At 43.1% G+C, this 27,760-nt stretch overlaps 4 protein-coding genes across 7 annotated transcripts in view; 1 reads left to right on the top strand and 3 right to left on the bottom strand.

Annotated features, from left to right (window-relative positions):
* The first annotated feature begins 6,496 nt into the window (after positions 1-6,496).
* Positions 6,497-11,845, top strand: LOC128503444 (26S proteasome non-ATPase regulatory subunit 5-like). The gene is made up of 9 exons (XM_053473536.1): positions 6,497-6,638; positions 7,200-7,313; positions 7,633-7,761; positions 8,134-8,243; positions 8,593-8,735; positions 9,021-9,212; positions 9,406-9,515; positions 9,840-9,980; positions 11,378-11,845. The coding sequence occupies exons 3-9, from the start codon at positions 7,723-7,725 to the stop codon at positions 11,633-11,635; spliced, it is 993 nt and encodes a 330-aa protein (XP_053329511.1). The 5' UTR covers positions 6,497-6,638; positions 7,200-7,313; positions 7,633-7,722; the 3' UTR covers positions 11,636-11,845.
* Positions 11,846-12,217: 372 nt separating this feature from the next.
* LOC128503227 (uncharacterized) lies at positions 12,218-17,003 on the bottom strand. Its single transcript, XM_053473268.1, has 8 exons — positions 16,565-17,003; positions 15,838-16,042; positions 15,191-15,374; positions 14,420-14,796; positions 13,989-14,126; positions 13,568-13,737; positions 13,049-13,272; positions 12,218-12,830 (listed from the first exon to the last, which is right to left on the bottom strand). The coding sequence occupies exons 1-8, from the start codon at positions 16,760-16,762 to the stop codon at positions 12,260-12,262; spliced, it is 2,067 nt and encodes a 688-aa protein (XP_053329243.1). The 5' UTR covers positions 16,763-17,003; the 3' UTR covers positions 12,218-12,259.
* A 2,741-nt stretch (positions 17,004-19,744) lies between these two features.
* B3GALT9 (beta-1,3-galactosyltransferase 9) lies at positions 19,745-23,330 on the bottom strand. Its single transcript, XM_053473267.1, has 3 exons — positions 23,251-23,330; positions 22,481-22,649; positions 19,745-21,659 (listed from the first exon to the last, which is right to left on the bottom strand). Exons 1-3 carry the CDS (start codon positions 23,328-23,330, stop codon positions 20,559-20,561), a joined length of 1,350 nt encoding a protein of 449 aa, XP_053329242.1. The 3' UTR covers positions 19,745-20,558.
* A 258-nt stretch (positions 23,331-23,588) lies between these two features.
* VAV2 (vav guanine nucleotide exchange factor 2) overlaps positions 23,589-27,760 on the bottom strand; it is an 84,279-nt gene continuing 80,107 nt past the window's right edge. For 2 of the 4 annotated variants that reach the window (XM_053473520.1, XM_053473521.1), the window contains 8 exons: positions 27,648-27,722; positions 27,220-27,257; positions 26,480-26,596; positions 26,025-26,112; positions 25,764-25,887; positions 25,226-25,312; positions 24,275-24,429; positions 23,589-23,954 (listed from right to left, as the gene is read on the bottom strand). In XM_053473520.1, the coding sequence (XP_053329495.1) occupies positions 23,907-23,954; positions 24,275-24,429; positions 25,226-25,312; positions 25,764-25,887; positions 26,025-26,112; positions 26,480-26,596; positions 27,220-27,257; positions 27,648-27,722 (732 nt within the window). In that variant the 3' untranslated portion in view covers positions 23,589-23,906. The remainder of the gene's footprint in view (positions 23,955-24,274; positions 24,430-25,225; positions 25,313-25,763; positions 25,888-26,024; positions 26,113-26,479; positions 26,597-27,219; positions 27,258-27,647; positions 27,723-27,760) is intronic. The other 2 variants (XM_053473522.1, XM_053473523.1) reach the window with 1 other exon arrangement.

Genomic DNA, 27,760 nt, shown 5'->3' with positions numbered 1-27,760 from the left:
ACACATCCTGACCTCTGTATAACACGGCATGTTCTCTGTATAAGAATACACAATCTGATCTTTTTATTAAATCACACAGCCTGACCTTGATATCATGGCTGGGTCAGAGCATCTCCAGAACTGCAGCTCTTGTGGGGGGTTCCCGGTCTGCGGTGGTCAGTACCTATCAAAAGTGGTCCAAGGAAGGAAAAGCAGTGAACCAGTAAAGGGGTTGTGGGCGGCCAAGGCTCATTGATGCGCGTGGGGGGGGGACGACTTCACTCCGAAGAAGGATAATCTTGGATGACAGTCAAGTTTAAAATCACATCAGGATGAGGGAAGGAATAAACTGACACATCATGGATCAACAATAAAGTTGGCAACAAATATATAAACATAATATAAATGAGAGGTTTTGGTTATATGAATTGGCCAAAGCATAATTAAGCTCACCCGCCACGTCAAGGCACACTCTCAATAGGGTGAGAACCTACTCTCACCTCCTACATAGTGGGCACACAAAGCAGTTTATACTGCTACCAAAACCTTATTGCACCTCCCCCAACACATTAATAATACTCTCGATGTGATACTTCTTGCACGCACTGTTACCTACTTTTACCTGCCCATGTATACATACACACTGCTACACATCCCCCCTTGGGCTGTTGTGGCCCTTCTACTACACACCCTTTACACAGAAAGCCTCCCTCGGGGTGCACATCACTCCCTACATTCTCACATTACTTAACTTTTTGATCCCAATCTCGAGCATACCCCCTTTTTTTGTTTTTCTTTTACTTTACTGACACTTCATATACACTAACACATGTGCTCGTCTTGCTACTGCAGACCCCCCCCCCTGAGCCTACCACTCAGAGCTCCACTGGTCTCTGTTTTGCGGTCTATGTCCATTTTCTTGGTCATAATGCTCACTTGTTGATGCCACGGTATCCAGCTCTTATTATTTTAATGAGAGTATGTGTGTTTGTTTTTTGTTATTATACTGTTTACTGCTCCGATACCGTTGTTTGCTCCGGCTCTTACCAGTCCAACTCGGCCCATATTTCCTTAATTTTGAAACCAAACAAACCTTCTGATGTATGCGGCAGCTACCGCCCTATTTCTTTACTTAACTCAGATATTAAGTTACTAGCCAAAATTCTTGCCTTAAGGCTGTCACCTTATATCCCCCTTATATCAATCTTTCTACTCATAAACGAATCCCTCTTACCCTGATCTCGTTAGAGCCCTATATCACAACCCTACGGCAATGATTAAAGTCAACGGGCTCGTGTCTCACCAGGTCACCCTGTCGACCTTCTATAGAGCAATATATTTTTTTTAAATTTTTTGTTGTAAATTGATACCATCTAGTTCACAGTGTGTGATTTATAACATGGAGAGCAGGAGCCAGCACTACTTCATAGAAGTTACACAGAGCAGTTCTTTATTCAGCTCAGAAAACATAACATTAAAACTGTTAATGGACCACAAACTTAAAATGGCCACTGACCATAGAGTTCCCCACAAACAGTCCAGAGTGTCCTTTCTTAAAGCAACAGTATACAACACTGAGTAAAAGTATTGTGGTGGTGCTAATTTGTACTAATTGTTCCAATCCATGGTATTGGATTGAGGGTAATCTGGGATGAAACATTAAATCGCTAAACTTTCAAAATAATTTTTCTTCATTGCCTTCAACACTTATCATGTACTATTCTAATACAACACTATTAATTTAACCCCTAAAGACAGCTTTTTTAGGCTCTAGGACCAGAGCAATGTTCATGTTTTTCTTAAACTATTTTTCTCTTTTTCAGTTATTGGGTATTACATCTATCTATCTATCTATTCACCCATCAGCAAGTCAGTGGGCGGGAAGAGCCAATAGGCTCACTCACTCGCACGGCCTTTTTAACTCCTGATGGCGATCCTAGTGATTTCCACTCCTGTTAACCCCTGCAATGCTGTGTAGATAACGGGAGAGGAAATCCGTTGGCTCGCCGTCAGGGGTTAACTTGATGCAACTTGGCCAACAGAGGCCACTGGTCTCCCTGCTCCAACAGTTAAAAGTCTGTTCGAACGACCAATAAGCACTGCAGGGGACCTGTATGCCCCTCTCTGGCAGCTGGTGGGCGTTTGTGCGATGTGCCGGCCAGCAGCAGAGGTTTATCTACGTCCATCGCACAAGCGTTTACAAGCTGCCCTGCTAGACACCACGGAGTATGGAGCACTGAGGGTATTTTCGGGGAGGCACAGTGGCATATCTGGGGGGCATAAGGCATATTTGGGAGAGTAGAGTGGCATATCTGGGGGTTATAAGGTATATCAGGGGGCACAGTGGCATATCAGAGGGCACAGTGACATATAGGGGTATAAGGCATATTAGGGGCAGAGTTACATATTTTGGGTATAAGGCATAGCAAAGGGCACTATGGCATATAAGGGGTATAAGGCAGAGTGGCATATAGGGGGTATAAGTCATAAGGCATATGAGAGCGCACAGAGGCATATCAGGGGGGTATAAGGCTTATAGGCGATATAAGGCAAATCAGGGGGGCAGAGTGGCATATTTGGGGGGGGGCAGAGTGGCATATCTAGGGTATAAGGCATATCAGAGGGCATTATGGCATATAGGGGGTATAAGGCATATCTAGGGGGCAGAGGGGTATATCTGGGGATATAAGGCATATCTGGGGAGGGCAGGGTGCCATATCAGGGGGTATAAGGTACATAGGGGATATAAGGCATATCTGGGGAGGGAGAGTGGCATATCTGGGGGTATAAGGCATATCTGGGGGTATAAGGGATATCTGGGAGGCAGTGTGGACAGTCTTTTATTTTTTGCCAAAGATCCGCAAAAGTTTAGCAAATGCACCCGGTAGGCCCATTATAAGTGGAATTAATTCACTAACCAGTAACACCTCGCAGTATGTGGATTATTTCTTACAAAAATATGTCCCACTTGCCCCTTCGTATGCACAAAACACATTTGGAACATTTTAAAAGACATAAAATGGACATCTAATTACCTTTGGGCGACAATCGATGTCTCCTCTTTATACAGCGTGATTCCTCGCGATAAAGGTGTGGAGGCTATCAGCGAAGTTTTACAAAGAGACACAACAATTTTTTTAGGGAATAACATTTTTCTGGAGATAATATCCTATTTTTATTTGTAATAAAGTGTCGTCATATCAACCACTACCCATTACTACCTGGCAATATCTTTTGCAATTTCTTCATTAGGACAGTTGATGAAAGCGAGTGAATGGGAGCCGGGAATGTAACTGCCAGTGAATGAGGAGTGAATCCCGAAATAAAGGCTCCTTATTACCGGATACATTAAACAGGAGCCAATCATCACCTGAAACGCAAAGACGGATATTCCGAGGGTTAAACAGTTCCCAGAATTCCATGTATTTATTAATAATCCAGAAGCATACCCCTTACTCTTATAGCTTATTTTAAGTGCCAACAGTGCGTTCAGCTCGTTAGGGATATCATTGGGTATATACTATATAATATACCATATGTACCATAACATGTATACAACATACATCCACACACAACCCATATACATTGGTATGTTTCATCTTCCATTAACTACTTGTCATGGTCTATCTTATTTCATTCACTGTATCAATCTTAACCATTTCTACTTGGAGGCTGTGCCACCTATCCACCACCCCTCTCAGCAAAGTAAAACTTCCATTGCATCTCAGCCTCTGACTCTCTAGCGTTAGATTCCGGTCTCTTTTTTCCTCTCCTTTGAAATAAACTTCCCTCCTGTCCTATTAAATCCCTTTATATATTGAAATGTCTCTCCCACACTCCCCAATCTCTCTTCTCTCCCATCACCTCTCACTCTTCCCTCCCCGTCTCTCTCCCATCCCCTCTCTTCTCTCCCCGTCTCTCTCCCATCCCCTCTCTTCTCTCCCATCCTCTCTCTTCTCTCCCCGTCTCTCTCCCATCCTCTCTCTTCTCTCCCCGTCTCTCTCCCATCCTCTCTCTTCTCTCCCCGTCTCTCTCCCATCCTCTCTCTTCTCTCCCCGTCTCTCTCCCATCCCCTCTCTTCTCTCCCCGTCCAAAAACTCACCAGCAGAACTGTGCTCCAGCTTGGACGAGGCCAGCTGGAACTTGGTATCTGGCATATCTGGGACCAGAAGCCCATGGTCTCGAGCTGGTGGCCTCGGCAGCTTCAGACGGAGGTGGGAAGAGGTCCGTGGAGTGTTTTGAGAAGGTTCCAGAGCCGTCATCAGCTCCTTCACCTCTCCTCCGTGCCCGCTGCTTGTTCCCAACCCTCCCTCTGCTGCTTACAACTTGAAATTCAGTTTATTGGGTGCTAAAACCAAAAGTGAACACGAAGAGCGGAGGTCACCGCGGTCCTGGACTGAAATGCAGCTTTTCTGAGCTTTTCTCCTCTTTTTCATTGATGAATTTTAAATCGAAATTTTAAAATGAAATTTAAAAAAGCTGTTAGATATGAATTCTCACCCTTCCCCGTCATCCAATCTGCTTATAAATTATTAATATTTATTAAATGATTAATGAAATTAATTATTATTAGAGTAGAGTGATCGGGTGTCTATGTTTCAGGGAAACACCATCTTGATAGAGACTTCTGTCCCCAAAAACGATATATATATTTTTTTTTACCCCAATTGTCCCCTGAAACGCTCTTATATCTGTATAAATTACCGTTTTTCACATATTTTTTTCATTAAAAGGTATTAAGCAAAGTCAATGTCATTATAAAAAGTCAATGATTTTATTGGATATCACAATTAAATATTAAAATAATTGAATGCAGTCAAAAAATACAGGTAGATTTCATTAAAATTTTAAGGGGTCTTTCCCCTTTAATCGCATATATTTTCAGAATTGGAAGAGATTTGGTTGGTTAAAGGATTGGAAAAGTCCTTAAAACCTTAACTCTTTAATGGATCATCACCAAGGTTCCTTTTAGCAACTTGTCCATTATATTATTATATATATATAATATTATTATATTATTATAACAAAACACTTGTTCTGATGGGGAAAAAGTTCCAGAATTGGGTCACTTTGTATGGAAGCAGGATTTTAAATATAAAAACGCTCAGATTTCATTGAAGGGTCGTCATTAACCAAAAACCTGGTTTTACATAATTTTGTTCCAATAAACTCCCTTTGTCTGCAGACCTGGAGCCGCCGTTGCTGTCAGTCATGTGATATTTTGGGTGACTTTCCCAGCTCAGACCCCACACTGAGCTGATGCTTTATGGCAATGCTAATGAAGTCCGATCCTCCATAGACTTTCATTAGTCAGAGAGTCCGACTGGGTGGATAAGACTGAGCCATTCTATTGTTTCCCGCAGGCAGTATGATAAGGAGTCGGGTGTTTGTGTAGTAGATAACAGAGCAAGAACTCATACAAACGGCTGATATGCAGCTGCCTGAAAACATTATATTATGGGGCAAAAACTACAACTGGAGTAAAAAAGAAAACACCACGATCTTACCCATCAAGCTATAATAATTGTTATCTTTTCTTTATATAACACCAATGATTCCCACAGCGCTTCTTACAGTCCCTACATTCAAAGGGTCTGACAAAACTAGAACTGACAGATTAAGACGACCTGATACATTAGGTGAAGAGGGCTCGGCTCGTGAGCTGACAATCTAGAGGGATAGTTATATAATGAGGGTCTTGCCTTGTAGTAGGCCAGAACAAAATAAGTGTGACCTCACACAGCCTCTAACCTCTAAAACCTCATGTCTTGTCAAAGTGGAACAGCACCTTTAGAGGGTGTTACTATGCCCCGGCCAGGCCTGTGGCCCCCCATAACTAGTAACGTAGCTTTAATGTCTCATCTTTTAGTTGAACAAGTCTCCCCCTGCCGTGATCAGCCGGTCTATGTGTAGGTCACCCGTTCCACAGGGGTTAACTGATCGTAACCCGGTGCATTGACTTTCGATGACATGCGTGGGTCGGGATAGTGAGATTTCTGGTGTTGGTGCCCCTGCTTTTACGCCAGAGCACCATAGCCCCGGGCACCCATCGCCATCCATGAAGATGGCGACCCATAAGAGCAAACAAGGTCACGGGGCTGTAGGAAGCACCTACCCCCCCCATATCAGCGACGTCATGCAAGCAGTTTAATAAGCGGAGACATACAGGGTCATGATTTACCTAGATTAGCAAGAGCCCTGGTGCCAGCATGACTGCAACATGAGGATAGGAATAAATAAAATGGGTAGGTGAAGCTGCCAGCAGAAATACACTGAATACCAGTAAAAATATGGTGGTCTATAGGAGCAAAGGTAATGAGTCTAAAAGTGATTGAGTTCTTGAGTTCAGGGCACACTCTGCTTTTCTCTGCTTTTGATAATATTAGCGGAAATCCAAAAGTCGAGGAATCTGCATCCTCAGAAAGCGGTACGGACGGCGGTTAATTTCCTCTTTTCATGCTCTGATCTCTTTGAAATAACTGCCTGTACTCACTGGTGATTTATGTGTTCGCAGAGAACAGGTTGCCATGTGCGTTGCCATACTGGAAAGATTTCTACAGGCCCTCGAACCGCTTCAGGTTGCCCGAAATTATAAAGAAGAACTTCAGAGAGGACTCTATCACCCCGATGATTCCGTGAAACTCCTCACTATAGCGCAAGTAAGTAAACAAGCAAAATGGGCATAATACGGAATTCTTTATTATTTTCTGGAAATTATTGTGTTCCAGGACGTCTAGGAGACTGATCTGATTGGCTGGAGAAACCTAGTGCAAAAAGGTTCATATATTTTGGGAGGGGTGTGGGGGGAGTGGCAAATCAGTGATTCCACAAAATCTGTACCGTAAGGAATATCCTGATATCTTACGATAGACGCAACCATCAAAAACAAAGTACCGTGTTCTAAAAATGTAATTTAATTTTAAATTTCTTGTTTCTGCACATGCTTTTGGCTTCTTTAAAAGAATTCTAATTAAAAAATGTGGAATTTGAAATTTAAAAGAATAAAAAAATGTAAAGAAGACTATTAGCACTTTATGTATAATTCTCGGGATTCGCGCTTCTTATAGTATTAGAAATATAGTATTACTAATAATTTGGGTCGAATTAACACTGTAAATTATGACGTGAGAGCTATTTCACTGTTTGCAGAATTAAAAGGATAAATATCGGTCGCCGTTTAGTTAATCTGCCCCGCTCGGTCACATACTTTTACATTTCAGGTTGGAAGGATCGTGGAGTGTCCGCAGGCGATGACAGAAATAATCACCAACCTTGATCTCCTGAAACAAATTATCCTGTGCATCGGAGGAGATAAAATATCGGTAGCCAAGGAGGTCTGTGTTGTTTTTGTATTTCTTCTCTCTGCTATCATCGGTCCTTTTTATTTTATAAAATGATTTTTGTAAATTAAATAGAAAACCGTGTAATGTTAAGAGAATGGAGGCGTTCGACCTAATTTCGTTTATCTCCCATATTTTTATTACGTTGAAGCCGTTCCAAATCAATGGGTATTATCTAAAAACAAATAATGCGCTTTTTTAATATGCGATATAAATTTAATATAGCCCTTTATTGTCGAAAAACTAGATTTTCCAGCAAAAATGTGTAATATTTTACGTATGTTTGACTGAACTGCGTTTTTTGCCTTTCTAGGCGATTAAATCCCTATCAAAAATCTCTCAGACGATATCCGGCCTCGACGTGCTTTTCTGAAGCAATTTGCTGACAGACGTTAAAAACGTCATGGCGATCAGTGACGTGGTGCGGTATAGAGTTTATGAGGTTCGTAGATTCCCGTTTCTAATCTTCTGATCTCCCTAAACCCCGGCCCAGGGAGGTCAAAAATAAATGGAGGCTCTGCTGTTGTATCGCAGACCTCCATTGTGGGTCCCACGTGTCCTCCTCATGACGCTACAGGTACAGTGGGCAAGTGGCCACTTCCATAGCTGCCCCTCCTTGCCTCTTGCCACCCACCTCAACACAGGAATCCCAACACGGACACCTAAAATGTTGAGAAATTCAAAATCAAGTTATCTATTTTTTTATTTCACTTTTTCCCAATAATATTTTGTTTGCGTTTGTGCGTCCTAATATTTTGCTTTGGCTCTTACATGTGTGTTCGCTTTACATTATTAACATGATTATTTTCTTCAGCTGGTTGTAGAGATCGCTTCTGTGTCCGAGGAGTCTTTGAAGTGCTGCGCAAACAGCGGTCTGGTGCCGCGATTACTGCAGGAGCTCACAGGGGATGATGTCCTTGTCAGGTAAACCAATAAAAGAATATAAGGTTTTAATTGTGCCAAATTATGTTGGTTTATACTTGAATATAAAAGTTTTACGTATATTAATTATGTTTATTCACATATTGTAATAAACCCCAGTGCTGAGAAGCAGTGATGTATATGAAAGTAGATAATTTTTTTAAATGAAGCGGGGAAGGGAGGGCACTGGAGATATTAATTACCCATTATATATAAAATTGTAGCCTATGAATTTTTATTACTTTTTATAGAATTAATTATTAAACTAGCTTGTCCATCATCTCAGAATTGCAGTCTGTTCTAGACCGTGGCCTAGCTGTGTTAATTCCGATCTCTCTATTATCTTCTCTAGAGTGACCTGCACGGAGATGGTGACTTCCTTAGCCAGCACCTCGCACGGCCGCAAATATCTGTCTCAGCAGGGCGTCATCGACAAAATCTCCAACATGATCGTGGGAGCAGACGCCGATCCTTTCTCTGGATTCTATTTGCCAGGTGCCGGCCGTTCTCAGTGATAACCTGTAGAGTATATAGTGTGAAGCCCTGGGTTTTAAAAAAAATAGAGTAAAATAAATAAATAAAAAAATAGCTTTTATGCAGTTTAGGTATTTTTGTGCCACTTTGTTTTGCGTCCATAAAAAGGACATCAATTAAACCCTTTTAGTTTCTGCCTCTATTTCAGCTATTGGATACTTGGGCCCTAGACAGTTTGAGGCAGGGGGGCCGCGCACGGTTTGAGGCATCTTGTATGAGACTCTAATTTTCTGTTTCGATCGATAGGATTGATAAAGTTCTTTGGGAACCTTGCCATCATGGACAGCCCACAGCAGATCTGTGAACACTACCCAGCATTCCTTGAGAAGGTCTTCAGTATGGCGGAGGGCCACGAGACTACCATGATAGGAGTGGCCGTGGACACACTCGGAGTTTTGGGTTCTAACATAGAAGGAAAGCAAGTGCTACATAAGACAGGTGAACTTGTTTACTCTTATCGGATATCTTATAGGAAATAAGTGGCGCTGGTCTAAATAACCACCCCTTAATACCGCTGTGTAGGTCTGGGTGGTCTTACCATAATCCTGTTTCCTATCTCGAGAAGTAGGATGAACAGCCCCTCAGGGGAGGTGACGATTTTACAGTGTATTTTATGACCTCTCCCCTCTAGGAAGCAAATTTCAGAGCGTCTTCAATAGGACTGGGCACCATGCAAAAAATGCCCCTACTGAACTCCGAGTGAGATGTTTGGACGCAATCGCGGCTCTCATGTTCCTGCCAGTAAGTCTGCCTGGAAGAAGCTATTTTTGAGTATTGGGTAAAATTAGCTCAGCCCTCTCGCGTGGTGATACAGATTTTCATTACCCAAATTAAATGGACAATGCACTAAAAGCTTATATAGGCGATGGAAGTGAAGGAAACCATCGCTAGCTTGTTTACAGCCCATTTAGGTTCACCTGGACGCCTTGGGTACTTGATATGGTTGAAACTTGCGGAGTAACTTGTTTGGGGAAACCTGGGTTATGTTTGGTGGAATAAGTTCATTTAGTTTAAATGCAGACGTACAGAAGCAACCTTTTTATTCCTTTTGCATTTCTTCTATAGACCGATCTACATACAGAAGATCTGTTAGCTATGGCTGAATCCTGGTTCAGGTCCCTATCAAACCAACCCATTGATCTGTTCAGGGGCATCGTCTGCCAGCCCTTCCCTGAGCTGCACTGCGGCGGACTCAAGGTCTTCACGGTGAGTGCCACTAACGAGGAGAGAAGGATTTACTAATTTAATATTTAGATTAATGCAAATTCAAAGGAGTATAAGACGACTTGCAACGTGCATACACCTATTCTAATTAATAAATTAATTCGAATTAATAAGAAAAAAAATGGTAGACTAGATGGGCCAATTAGTTCTTTTCTTGTCATCTATGTATCTGTATAAAATAAGTTATCTCACAATTTAAATGTTTTTATTGATTTCCTTAAAATTCAACAGTGGCGGTAGCCTCTAAGCAAACCTAGTTCCACTTTCTAAAATGTATGGCGTCTTGCACTGAAACCATTTTGATGACTTTATATATTCCTCTGCTACCATTTTCCAAACCCAATCATTCTATTGAAAGGTAGACTATTGGGGTGATTTCGAAGTAAATCGTTCAAGAAAGCCCCAGGCGAGAGTATGGAGCAAGAAGGGCGCATGACTGAGGGGACGACAGGCAGCCCTCTCCCCCCTCCCGTTTTCCTGTTTATCTGAAATTCTGCTGAGTCAGCTCAGGGGGCTGTCAGTTTATGTTGATTGACGGCCCTGGGCTGACTATGATAGGAGTGAATCATCCTACTGTGCTTAGGGGTGGGGGTCACTATATATATGGGAGCCCACCCCATTTAGGTCACTTTTTCAATTGACCTGAAAAGCTTTCCCTCCCTCCCACCCCTCTCTTTCTTTTAATTGTCTGTTCCTTGGCGGTTGGTTATCAAGCTGGCATAGAGCAAGGGTTAACCACCTTAGGTGTGGTTTTACCCGTGGTGCACAGGCCCTCGGCCTAAGTGCAGGACACTCCCTGGGCTTGTGCCTTGGTGAATCCTAGCAGTGACAATGGCTGCCGTGCAGGGGACGCCGGTGGTCTCTACGGTTTTACGGTTTTACGCCTGTGCCAGCCGGTTCGGTAGTTTCAGTCGTTGTTTACAATTTAGGGTTACGATGTGTAACCTGTACATTTGGTTTACAATTGTTAGTTTTAAGTCTTGCACGTGTCGTAAGTAAGTCGGGTGGTGCGGCACGTGCATCGCTATATTATTATATGGTGTTTACATAATAAAGTTTATTTTCTATTAATAAAGTTATTTATATCTGTGTCACGGTGTGGAAGGCGTAAAGCGGACTGCACCGTGACCTTATTTTTCCATAAGTTGACTATAATAAAGCATTATATTGTTTACTTTGTGTTTGTGTATTTATTTGGGAAGGGGGGTAAAAGAGGGCGACGCATTGGCGCTACCTCGGTCAAGACTCATTTTAAGACGACCAGACAGGAGACACCTAACTCATGTCCATGCTGTGATCCGTGTGGAACGCGTTAGGGGTTTTAACATTTTCTTGAACATGTTAACTGATCCTAACTTTTCTGCTCTCTCCCATCTTAGGCTATTGCAAATCAACCTTGGGCCCAGAAGCTGATGATCGAAAGCCCCGGATTTCTAGAATACATTGTAGATCGAACCGTAGACCCGGACAAGGAATCCAAGGATGCCAAATTCGTGCTGGTGAAAGCACTTGTGAGCTCCCCAACGATCGCTGAAATATTTGGCAATCAGCATTACCTGAGGCTCCGCGCCTACCTCAGAGAAGGCCCTTACTACGTCAAAGCCGTCTTGACCGTGGCTGTGGAAGGAGCAGAATAGGCTGTTATTCTGAACTTTGACGGACATTTCTCGTTGGTGCTCTCCAACCAAGCTCCGGTGGGACACGAGTCAGATTAAGGAACTGGAAATCGGACCAGCCAAAAAAAGCACTTATTTGAATCGCTTAAAGCAAGTACCTTATTAGATGTGATGTTGGCAGTGCTTTCCATGTGCCTGTAATGTTTGTAGGAAATACACTGCTTTATTAGAGCCCGGGTGGACAGTTTCCTCTATTGTTTTAATATATCATTTTAAGGGATACTTTTTAATTAGAGCAACCCGACACAAAATTGTGTATAAATACAGAAGTGTGTTCCTTAACGGGCTGGTCTGTGATGACGTCCTCGTCGAGTCTTCTCTTACCAGCCTTAACCCCTTAAGGACAATGGGCGGTCCCAAAACCCATTGAAAACAATGCATTTTGAGCCCGTACATGTACGGGCTTTGTCACTAAGGGGTTAAAATCACCTTGTGCCAAATCCGACGGAGGACAGACGTACGCGAGACATACAGACATACAGACATAAGCACTGCAGCTTCTAACATTAACACAGAGGCTACGAAAGTTTTAATACATGAGTTTAATAACAGTAGGAGATGGTTGCCCTTTGATTAGGCAGCACCTCATCCAATATAGTGATTGTCTTTATGTTTCAGTAGCGTCTGTATTTTGTCTACAGTCTCTTCGCTCATAAGGTTGTCATCCAGGCTTATGTGTTTAACGGCGCTGCCGTGATCGGTCGTCAAGCTTCGCACAAGAGCCTCTCCGCCTGCTTCTCCTATGTCGTTGCTGTCGAGGTCAACCATGAGCAAGCTTCTGTTGAACCGTAGCGCCTCCGCTAGGGCATAGACGCCTCCATCACCCAGAGAGTTTTCATCCAGAAGCACGTGGGTTAGATTGGAATTGACAATTAACGCCCCAAATAGTTCTTTCCATGCATCCAAGCTGTTGACGTTGCTTTGCGCCAGGCCCAGGTACTTAAGAGGTGGGTTAAGCCGAAGAAAAGATGCAACAGACAGAAGACCTTGTGCACCTATCTGGTTGCCTCCTATGTCCAGTTCAGAAATCGCAAGCGGTCTTACTCGAGATATATCGGAAGATGGTTTCTCCATTCCCCGGGTAGACACGTGTAGCTCTGATAGGCCGCGCATAAGTAATTTTATCCCATCGATTCCTAGCTGGTTCCCGTATAATCTAAAACGGTAAAAACGAGGTTTTAGGTCACCTTAAAATACTTAAAGATAATTGCTGAGGTATTCCATTAGGGATGTTTGCCAATTACAGCTTTTGCTATGATTTATGAAGTAACGTTTTTTGGATTATATATATATATATATATATATATATTTATAGATAGATAGATAGATAGATAGATAGGTTGTGGTGGAAACAAATACGTAGCAATAACTTACAGGAGACTTTTGACACAAGGTTTCTCCTCCAGAAGGTGGACAATCGTTTCCGCGCCAGCTGGCCCAATCTCGTTCAAATTAAGGTTTATCTTCTCCACCTGGGACCTGCTGGTTTCTATAGCCGTAACGAGACTTTTCAGCAGGGCGTCTGTCATACCGGTATTCCTAAGGACCAACTCGTCCACCTCGTCGCACTCATGAAGCACAGAGATCAGGTCTGTGATCTGCAGAGACGAGAGAGAACGATCAAAACAGAGTGTTTGCCCTGTCTAACACTGGCCCTTTGCCACGGGGGCCATGATAGATATTACGGTATCTATTCGTACAACATTTAACAGATCCCAGGAAGCGCAGAGACACCGCACGGGGTTCCTCTGTCGCGCAGGTCTCGCGCTGCCACCGCAAACGCCAACACGCTGTTTCATTTTGGAACCTTTGACTTGAATCTCTGACACAGAAGATCTTTTCGTGACCCGCTGTTTGTAGATATATCTATATACAAGAATAATAGATATGTACCTGGCTAAGAAGAGCATTCCCATCTTCCTCGGCTTTCCCCGAACCAGTCTCAGGAATTTGCAATTCGGTTTCGCTCTCCTCTCCGTTCTGAGTCTGTGCTGCCTCCTGGAGGTCAACCATTGGCATTGCATTGTGTGCTTCATCTACATCACCAGGAGGATCGTAGGTTTCTAAAACGTGTTTATTAAGAAAACAGCATACATGAAAGTATATTTTTGCATACAAAAAAAAAAAAAAGTCCTTAAATTGGGCCCATTGTTCGTGTTGTTGACACGGTCTGGGTCATGTAGGCAATACGTGTGCTACTTTAATTCCACGGCAACCGTATGGGTGAAATTGCATTATCACTAAATGTTTTTTTATCTCCTTATGTATCCCATTTTCATACAACGTACGGGGAATATGCATCGTGTAAACTCACCTGCAACGCTTCGGCTTCCGCTGCTGTCACTGGAATCACTCAGTTCCACTTCAGAACACAAGGGGGTCTCTTTGGCCAAAGCAGCCATCAGTTTAGTGGAATAACTGGTAGCTACTGCTGAGTTCCTCGGAGGATCATCTGAAAACCAGACTCACATTTAAGAAACAGGGACTTTTGTAAATGTTATGATATTAGCCGTATTGCGACCAGTTTTGGTCACCGTTGTGGCGAGCGTGGACAGATACACCATTTGTGGTCTATTGTGTGTCCTCAACCTACCTAAAAATACCATAAAGTCTTCTCTAAGGTATCATTGAATTTTTGACCACACATTTGTTTTTCACTTTTGTATTTGTGCCACTAGACTATTTAATTGCAATTAATGAAAGAAAGTTGAAACCACGATGCTTCAGGCTCTCTTCCCACCTTACCTCCCATATCTGGTTGATTTGATTTAGGTTTCCGACGTCCTCTTTCATCCTTAAGGCGTAAATTCTCCTGTTCCGAGTCGGACTGTTCCTTTGGTGGCCGTTTCTTCTTTAGCCGCCTTCTCCATTTGGTTGAAGATACCTGTTGCCCCTTTGGCATGGGTGGTAATCTTCCCAGAGTCCCGGGCTTTATCCCCGTCTCCTGCCTCTTCGTTTCAGGGTACGAATCAGCATCCATATCTGGAGTCTCGAGGTTCTTCTCGAGGGCCGTGTACGTACCGTTGTCTTTTCTGCTGGCAGACTCCTCGCATGTTTTGCTTTTTATCTGATCCTTTTCTGATTTTATTCGAAAATGTTTCTGATTGAGGAGATCTATACACCTAGAGGATACACAGACAGAAGTTACGTTCTACTGCTTCACAAAGACATTTATCTGCGAGAGAGTCTTGGTGTTGGCCCATGTCCTAGATCTCCATTTTTTTTAAAGCCTATCCTGACCTTTGCTGTCCCTTTAATGACCTCTAAAGACCTAGAGGAGGGAGATGCTCAGTACTGAGGTCTGCAAAACCCATCCTCAGGTTCAGAGAACCTGAAACCATTTTAATACATGGAGACGAGAGCCTCTACATGACATAGAATGGCTTATTTACATTCGTTTGAATGGGACTAGGACGTGTTGGCCATACATGAAGACCCCTGTGGGTTCTGTAGAATAAAGGGTTATAATGTTTGTAGGGCGAGAAAAGGCTGCTGCGTTATCCCCGTAAATCGTACCTGTAGCACGGCTTCCCTCCTCTGAGCTGGATAATCCGGAAGCAGCCCCGTTTCCCCTGCTGAAAGCCTTCGTGGTATCTGTATTCACAACACGAGCTCATCCGAGCGGCTATCAGTCCATTAACGTATACGCTGGCGCTGAACGGGAAACCAAAATGACGTCTGGACACAAACTGGAAAGTCTCTGCAATTTTGGAAACAATGTAACAGAATTATATGGAATTATAACGTTCCTTTAGCAATGTCCAATGAGCCCTTGATATGCGTTAGAAGGACGGAGCTACGTCCATCAATAAGACTCATGGCAGGAGGACCTTATTGCTTAATTCGTATCATAATTACCATAATTATTTAAGTGATGTGAGGATAGGCATTGAAGGCTAGATCATGGTCATTGTTTATCTTGACCGGGAAGCGCTTGGTCTCAAAATGCAAGACAAGGACATCATCTGGGATGACCGACACGTGACATTCAATTGAGATCTCTCCAGAGTATCCAAGCGAAGAGCCATTAGTAAGAAGAGAATGGCGACTAAGTATCTTGCCAGAGACATTCAATGGATCCATTCACGAGTCAGGGATCTTCCACTCAACCTCGCATGCTAAGAGCGTCCGGAACGTTAAGCCGAAATGTCTTGATAACTTACCTCCTGGGCTCAGGTAGCCCTTATACACACAGATATTCTCTCCTCCGCAGATCTGCTGGAACATCCCCACCTCGTCTCTTGGTTTGATCATCTCGCGGGTCCCGGATAAGCCCATTCCCACGTACTGCATGGTGAGATGTACGTCTGAGCGTCTGCAGACCCCCTGAGACCTCTTTCTGTCCGCTTTGCAGTTGGATTGCGAAGTCTAAAATTAGACGGGACCAGAAAGAAGCAGCATGAGAGAGGCGATAGCTATCGGAATTCTGCATGGATTCTGTTTCATAAATCAAAACTTTGCATTCATTTCCAAACGACTGTTAGCGTCTTCTAAAACTGCTGTTCCACCTATTCAGCAAATTTAACAGTTTATCACTAAATTTATCTTTAGAAACCTAACATTCCTAGGACAACTGACCCTTACAATAGAGGATTATTTAATTGCGTAAGCTTTTGCTTCATTCATATTATCTTTAGGGAACGCTTAATTGTCACGTGACACAAATGCAGACTCTGATAGGTCGGTGCAATAAAATCTTAAACTTTATAAAAGTTATGTGTTTAAACCTTTTAGAGGTGAGAATTACGGTGACAGATCTGGTAAGGTTTATTTGCTTAATGTATATTTTCCCGGACTCACAATCGTAAAGTCAGTACCCCGCGCGTTTTACTTGTCTGGGTTTGGATTTTGAGAACCTCGACTATTTACTATGTAACAAGCTCTCGTTACCTGATCTTCAGAGTTGGAGGACGCCGTCTTTTTCGTCGGAGCTTTTAATTCTAGAAGACCTTCCGAGACCGTGCTCGTGTAGGAACTTTTAAACGCGTTGGGGATGAAGGCTGACAAATAGTCAATGCTAAAGTTCACCGTGTCCATCACCATCGATGTGCATTTCAGGGAGACGCACGGTAGGTGAGCTACGGCCATCTTCTCTTCCTTGTTCAGATGAGCCCACCATGCGAACGCCTGAAAGTCAAAGCAGCGCAGCTAAACGCATGCAAAGGTGCGGAGGATATTCCTTATATGAGGTTTTAAAGCTGTTTTTTTCTGTTAGAGCCTCTTATAAATTCTATTTATCCTATAGACTATAAATCGATCCTATAGATTATACATTGATTCTATAGACTGTATATTGATTCTATAGATTATACATTGATTCTATAGATTGTAAATTGATTCTATAGATTATACATTGATTCTATAGATTGTAAATTGATTCTATAGATTATACATTGATTCTATAGATTGTAAATTGATTCTATAGATTATACATTGATTCTATAGACTGTATATTGATTCTATAGATTGTAAATTGATTCTATACATTATACATTGATTCTATAGATTGTAAATTGATTCTATAGAAGGTCTCTGTCTACGAAACAAATCACATAATAAGATTATATGTGTTTCTTGGGGCAGAGACCTGTTGGCCTTTCCGTGCGTCTGGGAAATTCAATATGTAGCGAGATACTGGATACAACCTGCTGCCGAAAGCCGGGCATAGAAGACGCTAATGGGCTCGATACATTATAGATGAGGCTACCAGCTCAGTCCGACATATTCATGTGTCTGGAGTGTGAACAATGGCTTAATCGGACACCTTGCACGAGCCAACGCGTAACCTTCTATAACGAGAGGTCTACTAAACAGTTAACCGTCTACGGAACCAGAATTCTCGAGGAGACCATAAGATTCCGTCAGGAAATCAGAGGCTTCCATCGATAAAATTCTGTCGGAGAGGCCAAGATAAGTCCCTGAGGTCCGAAGGTTCTTATATGTTCTTAGTGATGGACTTTAGGCATTAGTATTGGTTTAAGGACATCTACTTCTGATCCCACCGGCTGAGTCTGGGGTCCTTCTCCGCACACAAATTATTTCATGGACAGGAAAAGCCCCCAGTCTTCAGAACCAAAGTATTAATATGAGTTTCCAATCCCCCATTTAACCATCGCTCGTTACAAACATTTCGAGAGATAAGAGATGACAAAAAAATGCGATGGGATTTTAAAATACATCAGAATTAACCCCTTATTTTCTGAGACTCCCTCGTCTTTCCCATTTATTTTTAACGCCCGTCTCTCGGTTTCATTCTTTCGACTCCCGCCTCATTTCTTGCTCCTCCAAAAAGAGGTTAACCCTTGAATTGCTGCAGAGCGCACAGTTTCGCATGCGTGAAGCATAGACCCCGTACCCCCCCCCCATAGCCCATCTGCTTGAATATTTTAAATAATAACATAGCATAAAATAAGTCAATATAGCATTAAATGGGAAGGACCCCCACGTTACTTACGTTACGCCGACTATCCTCGAGGAGACGGGGATTTGACTGTAGAACGCGTTTCATCGTCTCTCCTTCCTCCGTCTATCCGATTCTCCTCCACTCATAACTGAGCCAAGTCAAGGGGCAAGACATTCAGCGGTTGCTAAGATCCAGTTTAATGACACGAGATGCGGTGAGCTTTTCTGCTTCAATTCCTATACATTGTTCTCCTCCGTTCTCCGCTTCGCTAGATCCCCAACATACATCGCTGTAAAGCGAAGCATCGCTATGTAATCATGCAATGCTTTTCTAACGTCGTCTTCCGGGGACCACTGGTGCTCCTCAAAACCGTCCATAAAGACAATGTAACCAGACATCCGAGGTCTTCCTTCCTGGGATTATATGATATTGTCTTCTACGTTTCCATTTCTTATCTAGTTACATTATTTTTGTAACCCTTGCCTACCCCTCTAGTTATTTCCAGCCCCCCCATCTCTTTTTACCCGTCTCTTTCCCCCCTGTTCTCTCTGACAGCCCTTTTTCTCCCCATAGCCTCTATTACCTTACCAACTTTTTCTTCATTTTGTAAATCAGACATTTAATTATAGGGGGGGAACAGATGTGATCGAAGGGAAAAAAATAAATAAGGAGATAGCCATGAGTCCGCCTGCTTTCCATAGACTATAGCCATAGTTTCTTCTACCCGGTTCCTTATCCTCGTACCCCTGTCCCCCATCGCCGCGCCTTTATACAGCCTGTATCCTCATCCTTACCATTTTATATGCATCCCATCTATTCTTTACTCCTTTACTAGCTGGCACGTTGATGCTCGGGGGGCTCCATGTCAGGAGACGGAGGTCCTTCCCAAAGGCAGCCAACAAGTGGCCCGCCATTTGTCATAATGCTATAGATACATAGTTAGCAATGGAAGAAAAGAACCATATAATCTGTCTTAATTTATTAATTCTTAGGCTCGTGGCCTCCAGGCGGAGGTTTTGGTAACTCTTCCAAAACAGGGAAGCCCTGGATAGCCGGGTCTCCTTTAACTTTATTATTTATTGATTTACATAGCGCCATCATATTCCACAGCGCTGTACAATGAGGAGGTGGCCTATTAGAAATTGTATGCACGTATATTATTATTATAGGTTTCAATTAGATTTATATTTTCTTTAAATTTCCAGAAATATGATTTTCCTTTTTTTTTTTTTTTTTTATACGCCTTTATAACAATATTTTAAATATTATTTTGGGGATTATTGGCAGCTAAAGTAACATTTAAAGTAACAAAAAAATATAATATTTAGGAAAAAGATTTAGAAAGAAAAAAAAAACCCCATCCACATGGTCTACAATATATTCTTTAGTGGAACTTCCACTTTTTAACACCCATGATTCTCATCCAGTCTTTTGTTGCAATATATTATATATATAATATTATATATATATATATATATAATATGATATATATATAATATTATATTATATATATATATATATATATATATATATATACGCATCCGATCTATATATATAATATTATATATCATATATTATATATATCATATATTATATATTAAATATATATATATATATATATATAATGAAATTCCTGTAAAATAAGAAAATTGCCATGCCTGCATAATTCATATTTGACATAAAATTGTGGAATGTAATCTTGCGTTTTGTTATCGCGTTCATGATCCTGTCCCGCGAGGTCTCCGTCATATTAATTAGTCATTGTGAGAAAACGCCGCTGCACATTTGTTCGTTCGTCTGAGCGAAACACCGCCCCGGGCTTCATAAATAAGAACAAATTCCCTGAATACAGAAGTTAGAAGCCAAAAGCGCTTAGCTCTGCGTGTTTAGCAAAATTACCTCTCGCCATAGACGGGAATTAAAGGGACGGTAAAAAGCTGCGGGTTAAATAGCCATAAAATACATATTTTCAGATTTACAGTCTTTTTTTTTTTTTACATCTTTATGGATTTTTAGCATGCAATACGGAAGCTTCCTTACCGGCCCATTTCCGCATTAACGCCCGATCACCTTCCCACGGAAGCCGGTGGTCTTTAAGGTATCGCTCTATTTCCCCCCAACCGTTACCCGCAGCCTTTCACACAATTCCCCCTAGAACAAAAATGGCAGCCAAGAAATAAAATACTATAATAAAACACACTTTTATTTTTACATACAGGATAAATATATATATATATATTTTTTTAATTGCCTTTTTTAAATTCACCCTTTATGATAAATATTATATGTTACAATAAGCATTTCTAGTGCCGTATGCACTATTACTTAGAGAAACCTTATAGCAACGTAGGATTAAATATGTAAAAAGCATCTGGTTTTACGTCTCGGGGGGGGGGCGGGTTCACACGTGTTCCGTGTCCTCCTTCATTGACTTCTACGCCACTCAGGAGGATACAAAGTTTCATCCTACAGGGAAAGGAATTAAAAGGACAACATGTGCTTCGTTTCATCCTTATTGAAATAACTAAACTTGTCTATGTAAGCCCAGACTTTGCAGGACACAAGGCCATAGTACGTTTTCATAATGGTACATTCCTCTCCCGCGGTCATGTCTTTCCAGGCTAAAGAGAGTTCCTCGTCTTTCTCAACCAAAGACGAGAAGATAAACTCGTAACAGCAGCGGTTATATCTGATGTGCCTCGAGCCGGAGAACCGCGCGCTGTGGACAGGCAGAACCCCCGCTTTCTCAGCACAAATGCCTATGAAGGCATCAGATGGAACAGACGTGGGGACTTCCTTGGACACCAGGTAGACCTTCCGAGCTACGTCCTGGGACACGACCATAGCAGACCCGCCGCAGTAATCCGGGTAATAGGCTTCTGGATAGGATGACCACGGGATAAAATTTAGACTACCGGGGTTTCGGTCAGGAACGCTTTGATGGACTACTCGTCCCGTGTAGAGGTCTTCAGAATTCGTGTCTAAGCCGAGAAGATGGTCAGCCAAGCTGTTGATGTTAACAAACATACTTTGGTCGGTTTTGAGGATGAATCTCACGTTGGGGCAGAAAGTAACTGCCCATTTCATCACCATGATCATCTTCAGCGTTTCGTTCCGATAGGCGTCCAGGAAACGTCCTTCCACTATATCTCGGTGGATTCTTGACTCGTTCGTGACTTCCGATTGGGTGAATTCCGAGACTGGCCTTCCCAAAGCAAAGATCGTGAGAACGACCCGACCTTTGAAGGCCGTTACGTTACCCCAAGTACGCCGGATAACGTCCCTCCTCGTCTTGTTTTCTGGGTCGCTGAAGACGACGGAGAGCAAGAAAACATCTCTGCCGGAGCAGAGGTCGGGTCCGCTGATCAGATACGACTCGGAAACGTTGCCATTCATGAGACGCGCGTCCAGGTTTCTGGCCCGCTCTCGGATCTCCATGAACTTGGCGTCCGTGTAGGAGAAAGGCGCAGCCTGGAGGAAGTATTCCTCGATGAAGTCTGCTCCGAACAGCAGGGCGTGGAAGAGCAGAACATTGAAGACGATGAAGCACCACTGGCGCGTGCGCAGCCGGCAGAACGTTACCTACAAGAAAAGACAAAATAAGAATTTCGGCTCTTGCAGGTACCCCCCCATCTTTGGATCCCTAACTGGGGGGTTTAACCACCTTCGCCGTGGAAGAATTTTGGCCCACTCATCGCACCTAAGGTAACCGCCTAGGGCCCCACCGCATCGGGGTCCTAATATTGCACTTGTGCCCAGTTACATCTTGTTTAGAACCCAGTAAATAAACGACTTGCCTCCGCCTCAGCACTGAATAAATTGGTGTTTACATCATAATTATTATTTGATATAGCACCATCGTATTCCGCAGCGCTGTACAATGCGTAAACAGGACACAGCAAGATTAGCGTCTCTGGGACCTAAATCTATTTCTTTGTTTCAGTAAATTTACAGCGTTTCTGCAATAATTGATAATTGATGACCAGAGTCCCTTTGTGCTCTCACGGCGCGGCTGTAACGTTTAGGGAAGGAGTGCTGCGTCTTCTCATTAGATATATATATATATTTGGCATTTCAATGCGTTAGTCGTTGGTCTGGCCTCAGATTCAGGAGCCGTATGTCTATCCCATGCAGGTTTTAATCCCCTAACCGTATGGAGACCTCATCTCTACCATTTCCGCTGGGAGGTCGTCCCACTTATCTGCGTCAGTCTGAATCTAACATGTAAACATTTATTTAGGGACCTAAAACCCCCATAAAAACATCTTATAGTAAATGGGAACGTAATGGATTCTTGCAAAACATTGGGATAAGATTTTTGGCTATGGATGTTTCCATGGTAACCCCAGATAATGGAAGACCAGATCAGTACTAATAAGAAGTAATAATAAGAGAACGCTTACCTGCATAGTATCGAGGAACCCGCTCGGTTCTGTGCCCCTGGTTTTACGACGGGGTTTAAAGGAATAAGAATTTGTCCGGAACCCGCCGGCTGTTTTCACCGTGCGCCTTCCAGGTAAAGTTACTTTGCTGTCAACCTGATCCGGCTTTCCGACGCACCTGAGCCGAGCGCTGGAAATAGGAGACCGAGCCGGGGGGGAAAGGTAATAGAGAAACGCGCTCGAGATGAGAGCGCAGCCCAACCCCCCGGAATATAAAGGGAGAAGCAACTACACTCTATAGAAACAAAGTATCTGCCGGCAGATCGGCCCCATTCGGCCCAATCTAATCTGTAAAGACTCAAACCTTAATCAGTCATTGGTCTCGTCTTAGATTCAGGAGCCATATGTCTATCCCATGCGTGTTTAAATCCCCTCACTGTATTACCCTCTACCACCTCTGCTGGGATGCTGTTCCACTTATCTACCACCTTCTGAGTAAATTAAAACTTTGCAAAAACCTCTGTAATTAAACATCATATCGAAGGGTCACAGTCTGTAATTGGACTCTGTAATCCGTATTCCTCGTTTAAAGGTTACATTGGCAACAAAATAGACAGTAATAGTAAACACAGCAGCCGGGTATATTTGGTTTTTTGACCAAGAAGAAGAAGATACTTACCACCCTTGAATCTGCCCCAGCGAGGGACAGAGGGCAAATCTTTGTCTCATCTACTCTAACAAATGTGTCTGAGGAAGCTACTAGGACCATCCATGGCAATACAGCAGCCCACCAGTCTGACGAGGAAGGGGGCAGCTGGTTGGGAGTGAAGACTCTACCAGATGCGAAAAAGATGCGGTATAAAGAAGGCATCTTGGTCTAACGCCTGCTATGACAAGAAGTCGATAAGGACCGTTATCTATAAGATCTCTGGAAATTCAGAAGCCGTTAAGGGGTATCAGAGCCAGAAAGATCCCTTTGATGCCCTTTTCCATAGCTCTGCAGGTTTGTAGCGAACGCCTGGAACCCGAGGACGTGCCTGCAGACCGACAGATCAACAGTCCCAGATACACCGCAGACCGTATTGGGATGGAACTGGAATATACTGGAGAAAATAAGATACAAGAGATGGCCAGGGCTGGAAAGAATTTAATTCTTTTTTTTTTTTAAAATACGTGAAGCCAACATTCCACATAAATTTCCTCTTAAATTTCGATTGCCATACGTCAGAATTATAAATCTTATATACAATTAATACCAACGAGGAAGACCAGTCAAACCCAGGACAGCAGTGGGATTGAAGAAGGGAAGAGAGTTTGTTGATCTGCACCGATTCGTGGGTTGGAATGCTGGAGCGTTTCAAGGAACAAGGGGAAAAGTCCCAGAGTCTTTTGTGCAAAGAAACATGTCGCCCGGAAGGAGGCAGGACCGGATCTGGCGTCGGAGAACTCATTGGACTCCTTCCTCTTCCACGTAGGTTGAAGGAAACCAACCGATCTGTAGAAAGGACAAACGCGTTACCCTGGAAACCTTTTATGCTTTAAATACATTGAAAGAGCGATCGACGCCTGACCATTCCACCAAAGATAGACTGTTGTCCATGGCCTCAATATCTGCTTAGCATAAGATTCTACTCCTCTACCAAGGCGTCAGGATTGAGCTATATAAATGGAGGACACGTATGTTCTAGTTAGATGAGCCGGCCTGGCCCGGGTCAGATATGTCCTACAAAGCCTTTTACTTTTAGGAATTCATTTCAGGTTGAACTCGTCACGTTGAGCTTCCTCTGGGTTGTCCATCTAACTCCTTCTACTCACTCTTCCATTTGTTTCTCCTTTCCACCATCCTTGGTCTCCTCCTATCCGGCTGTAGATTCTAACAACGTCCCCTTCCCGTAACGACAGCTCCCGCATGTCTCGAGCTGCGAAATTGTACCTGGCGACGGCGGTTCCTATCGGACGCGGCGTGAAGACTAAGAGGAGAAGACGAGGAATAATGAAACATCGACTGAGTGTTAATCAGCTGGAATGTTAAGGATTCACAGATCCAGCTAATATTTTTAGGAGCTCACTGCCTGAACACAGGTAGAGCTACACATTACTGAGCTAAGGATTCACCTGTAATTAAGCAGGGCTATTCCGAAACCCAACTGGTTATAGTGTCTTAGATACCAGTGATCAACAAGCAGTCAAGCTTGAAGATGGGCTGCCTATTCATTCTCTTTACCCACCAAGTATGAATAAAATGTATTAATAATATGAACATGATGTAAAGTGGAATGGGGTTCGATAGAGAACGGGGTATCTCGGTATCGACGCTGCCCACCGAGGCGTCAGCCGCTATTCTGCCACAAAATGCAGGAATATATGGTTGAAATGATATGTTTAACACAATAAGAGCAGAAGGAAGCGGAAGAGTTTGGGGAAAATTATCAGGAACAGAAAATCAGACAGATGCTGAAAACATAAAAAAGGAAAATGGAGGAAAACGATAAAATCTGAGTATTCATGGTATGAGCCTATTCACTGGCAAAATAAAAACGTTAATTTATATATCTGCCCACTGGCCAATAAGTCATCTAATTCTTACCTAGTTTCTCAAACTGGCGTTAAAATATTAATATTAATAAGCAAAAGTTTTTTTTTGTTTTTTTTTAAAGAAAGTACTGGGAAGCAGCAACCAAATGTGGCATGCCGCATGCAGTGCCCGAACATGACCACATGGGGGCACTGTATCCTACGTGTACGAAGGCAGAAAGGTGGCAGTACCTGACCAGAATGGAGTGGGTGGATTCGGACATGGGAAGTTGAGGCCCTGAGGACTGAGAAAAGAAAAGTTGTAGGAAGCGCAGGAGGCTGCAAAGAGGTCAGAAAAAAAAACATAAAGGTAGAAGAAGAACAGAGAAAAAAGAAGAAAATAAAACATTTTCAAGCAACGCAATGCAACCAAATCGAGATAAAAGCCCAAAAAAATCCCATTGTAGCTTAACCAAGGAAGGAGAGGACGACCCGTCACCAAAAGCAAAGTAAGCTATAGCTGAACCATGGACGATTATAGGCAAATTGAGACTGTAGGGAATAAAATTTGGGGATTTTTTGGGGTGGATAATGAAAAAATAAATAAATGTGAGATTAATAAGATTCTTTACTTGATTCTACGTGATCATAACATATTACATTCACATTATGTGGCCTTGGACTATGGGCATAAGTAGTCGTACGATAAGCCGTTCCTAGGAGACGAGCCTCCAATTGTCCGCACGGTGGAACCCGGCGTGTCTCGGTAAAGACGGGGAGCTGATCTTACCTGGGGATCTCGGGGCCGTACGAGAGCTGGGGCCACTTCGCTGTTTGAAGGGGTATTTTAACGTGGTGTCCAGTAGTTTGAAACTTTCCTTCAACGAGTGCGTCTGGTAATACTCCACCAGCTCCTGCGGGGGCAACGGCGCAAAGACAGCCCGTCATCGCATGGATTTCTCATCATCTCAACGTTATACCCCAGATTTGTCTTCTTAATGGTATGACCCACCCTCTCGACTCATAGCATCTACGTGCCAATGAAACCTACCAAGAGGCTTTCAAACTTCTTGGCTTCTGTGATGTGTATCCAGTTATCTTTCTCCACGACCTTTATATGTTTGACTTCGTCATTGAATCTGCGGAGAAACGCGTTAAAATAATTCTGGGGGGGGGGACACAATCACTATGACATCATTTTTACACTATGTAACATTTCATGTCCTGGACAGAAAAACAACCCCTCAAAACATATTACAGTCTCTTTTATATGACGGGGGTAAAACGATATTAAAATTAATGTTATTTAGAATCATGCGTGATTCCAGGTGGAATTGTTGGCCAACGTGAGGGCCAGGACTTTCCCGTGTTATTTATTCTGGGTTATTATCCGCTTCTTTATCTAAGTTCATAAAATATTATGTACAATGAAAAAAGTTTTAGTGGTCCTTTTAATGTCACAGGTAACCCCGCTAAACGGTCGGTTCTTGAGCCCCGCGCACGTACTTGATGCTGATGGCGAAGCGTTCGGCCTCAGCCGGCCTCTCACGGATCAGGTACGTGCCGCTGACGTGGGCTTTGAGGAGGTTGTCGGCTTGGGGCCGTTCCACATTCCCAGCGAACCTAGAATGAAGTCTCGTGTTAGTGAATACACCGATGGGATGTTAAAGATCTTCAGAGGCCTTGGTACACACCCTCTCCCCCGATTGGAGGAATGTTGGAGAGGCTCCGCCCTTTTGCGGAAGTACTCCGCTCTGCGTTATTTTGGTCTCTCTGAGTATTTCCGCAAAAGGGCGGAGCCATGACACACCTCACAGGACAGCCTCTCCCTAATTCCTCCAATCGGGGGTGGGGGTGTGGACAGAGGCTCCACTCTTTAGTGGAAGCGCTCCAGGAGGCCAGGTTAACGTAGCAGATAGCGGGAGAAGTGGACCAATAAAGAAGGACAAGAAGAGGCAAGACGAGTAGAGGAGGCATGGAAGTGGAGAATAGAGGAGAATAAGTCTGAGCTCTCTGCTTTGTTGTTGTTGTTTATCTCTTTGGGGGTCACTCCTCATTTTCAGACATTTGTACCAAGTCTAGTTATCAACCAATTTAATTGAAAAAGTGGCCATATACAACGAAATGAAACAACTACGCATGTTGGTGGATTGGTCAGGCTTACACCCAAATATCTGAAAATCGTCAAATTGAGTGAATATTCCCGGAAGTCGTGAAATATGCTAAAGAATAAAGAGAGTCCGTACCACGGGCATTTACTGTAATCCATCGACCGGTTCACAGGCTGCGGAAAAAACAAAATCATCTTAAAAGTGAGATACGAGAAAAATGAATTAAAGTGGAAGAGTCACACAAAACATTATCCCGTACAGCGCAGGATCTTTATACTTATATACACGTTATACACGTAAACAACGCTTATTACTCTCAGCCGAGGGAAATACGGGATCTACGAACCTATCCAAAGGCAGCCGATTATGGATTTGATATCTAGAACGTTTCCCGGCTTAGTAAATGTTACATAGAAGTTGTGTTGAAGGCTCCAGTGAGCTTCATTTCTGGATTTGAGTCAATTTGTGACACTATATTCACCACCTGGCTGTGAGTAGTAAGAGTGGTAGCTGAGTGGCAAATAGGTGTAACCAAAAATCAGCTTGGAGAGGTGATAGCCTACCCTGCTCTCCACCGGAGACGGCTTCACCGACGAGCTGAGGAAATAGCCAGACTTCTTAGTGAGCAGCAGCCGCCCCTGGGGGGAGAGAGAGAGGCAGATAATGGCCGTCAACC

The sequence above is a fragment of the Spea bombifrons genome, chromosome 8 (assembly GCF_027358695.1).
Source record: "Spea bombifrons isolate aSpeBom1 chromosome 8, aSpeBom1.2.pri, whole genome shotgun sequence".
NCBI lineage: Eukaryota > Metazoa > Chordata > Amphibia > Anura > Pelobatidae > Spea > Spea bombifrons.
Note: the sequence above shows the minus strand (reverse complement) of the source record. Positions and strands in the feature narration are given on the sequence as shown.

What these genes read in the sequence shown, in the direction of transcription:
- LOC128503444 (XM_053473536.1), top strand. Translation starts at nt 7,723, where the DNA reads ATGGCGATCAGTGACGTGGTGCGGTATAGAGTTTATGAG. An exon ending in GGGGATGATGTCCTTGTCAG is followed by an intron (nt 8,244 to 8,592) that starts GTAAACCAATAA and finishes TATCTTCTCTAG; the next exon opens with AGTGACCTGCACGGAGATGG. An exon ending in CGGCTCTCATGTTCCTGCCA is followed by an intron (nt 9,516 to 9,839) that starts GTAAGTCTGCCT and finishes TTTCTTCTATAG; the next exon opens with ACCGATCTACATACAGAAGA.
- B3GALT9 (XM_053473267.1), bottom strand. Translation starts at nt 23,330, where the DNA reads ATGCCTTCTTTATACCGCATCTTTTTCGCATCTGGTAGAGTCTTCACT. An exon ending in CCCCCTTCCTCGTCAGACTG is followed by an intron (nt 22,650 to 23,250) that starts GTGGGCTGCTGT and finishes TCCTATTTCCAG; the next exon opens with CGCTCGGCTCAGGTGCGTCG. An exon ending in GGTTCCTCGATACTATGCAG is followed by an intron (nt 21,660 to 22,480) that starts GTAAGCGTTCTC and finishes CTTTTCTTGTAG; the next exon opens with GTAACGTTCTGCCGGCTGCG.
- LOC128503227 (XM_053473268.1), bottom strand. Translation starts at nt 16,762, where the DNA reads ATGGCCGTAGCTCACCTACCGTGCGTCTCCCTGAAATGCACATCGATG. An exon ending in AAATCAACCAGATATGGGAG is followed by an intron (nt 14,127 to 14,419) that starts GTAAGGTGGGAA and finishes TCTGGTTTTCAG; the next exon opens with ATGATCCTCCGAGGAACTCA. An exon ending in CCTTGTGTCAAAAGTCTCCT is followed by an intron (nt 12,831 to 13,048) that starts GTAAGTTATTGC and finishes TTACCGTTTTAG; the next exon opens with ATTATACGGGAACCAGCTAG.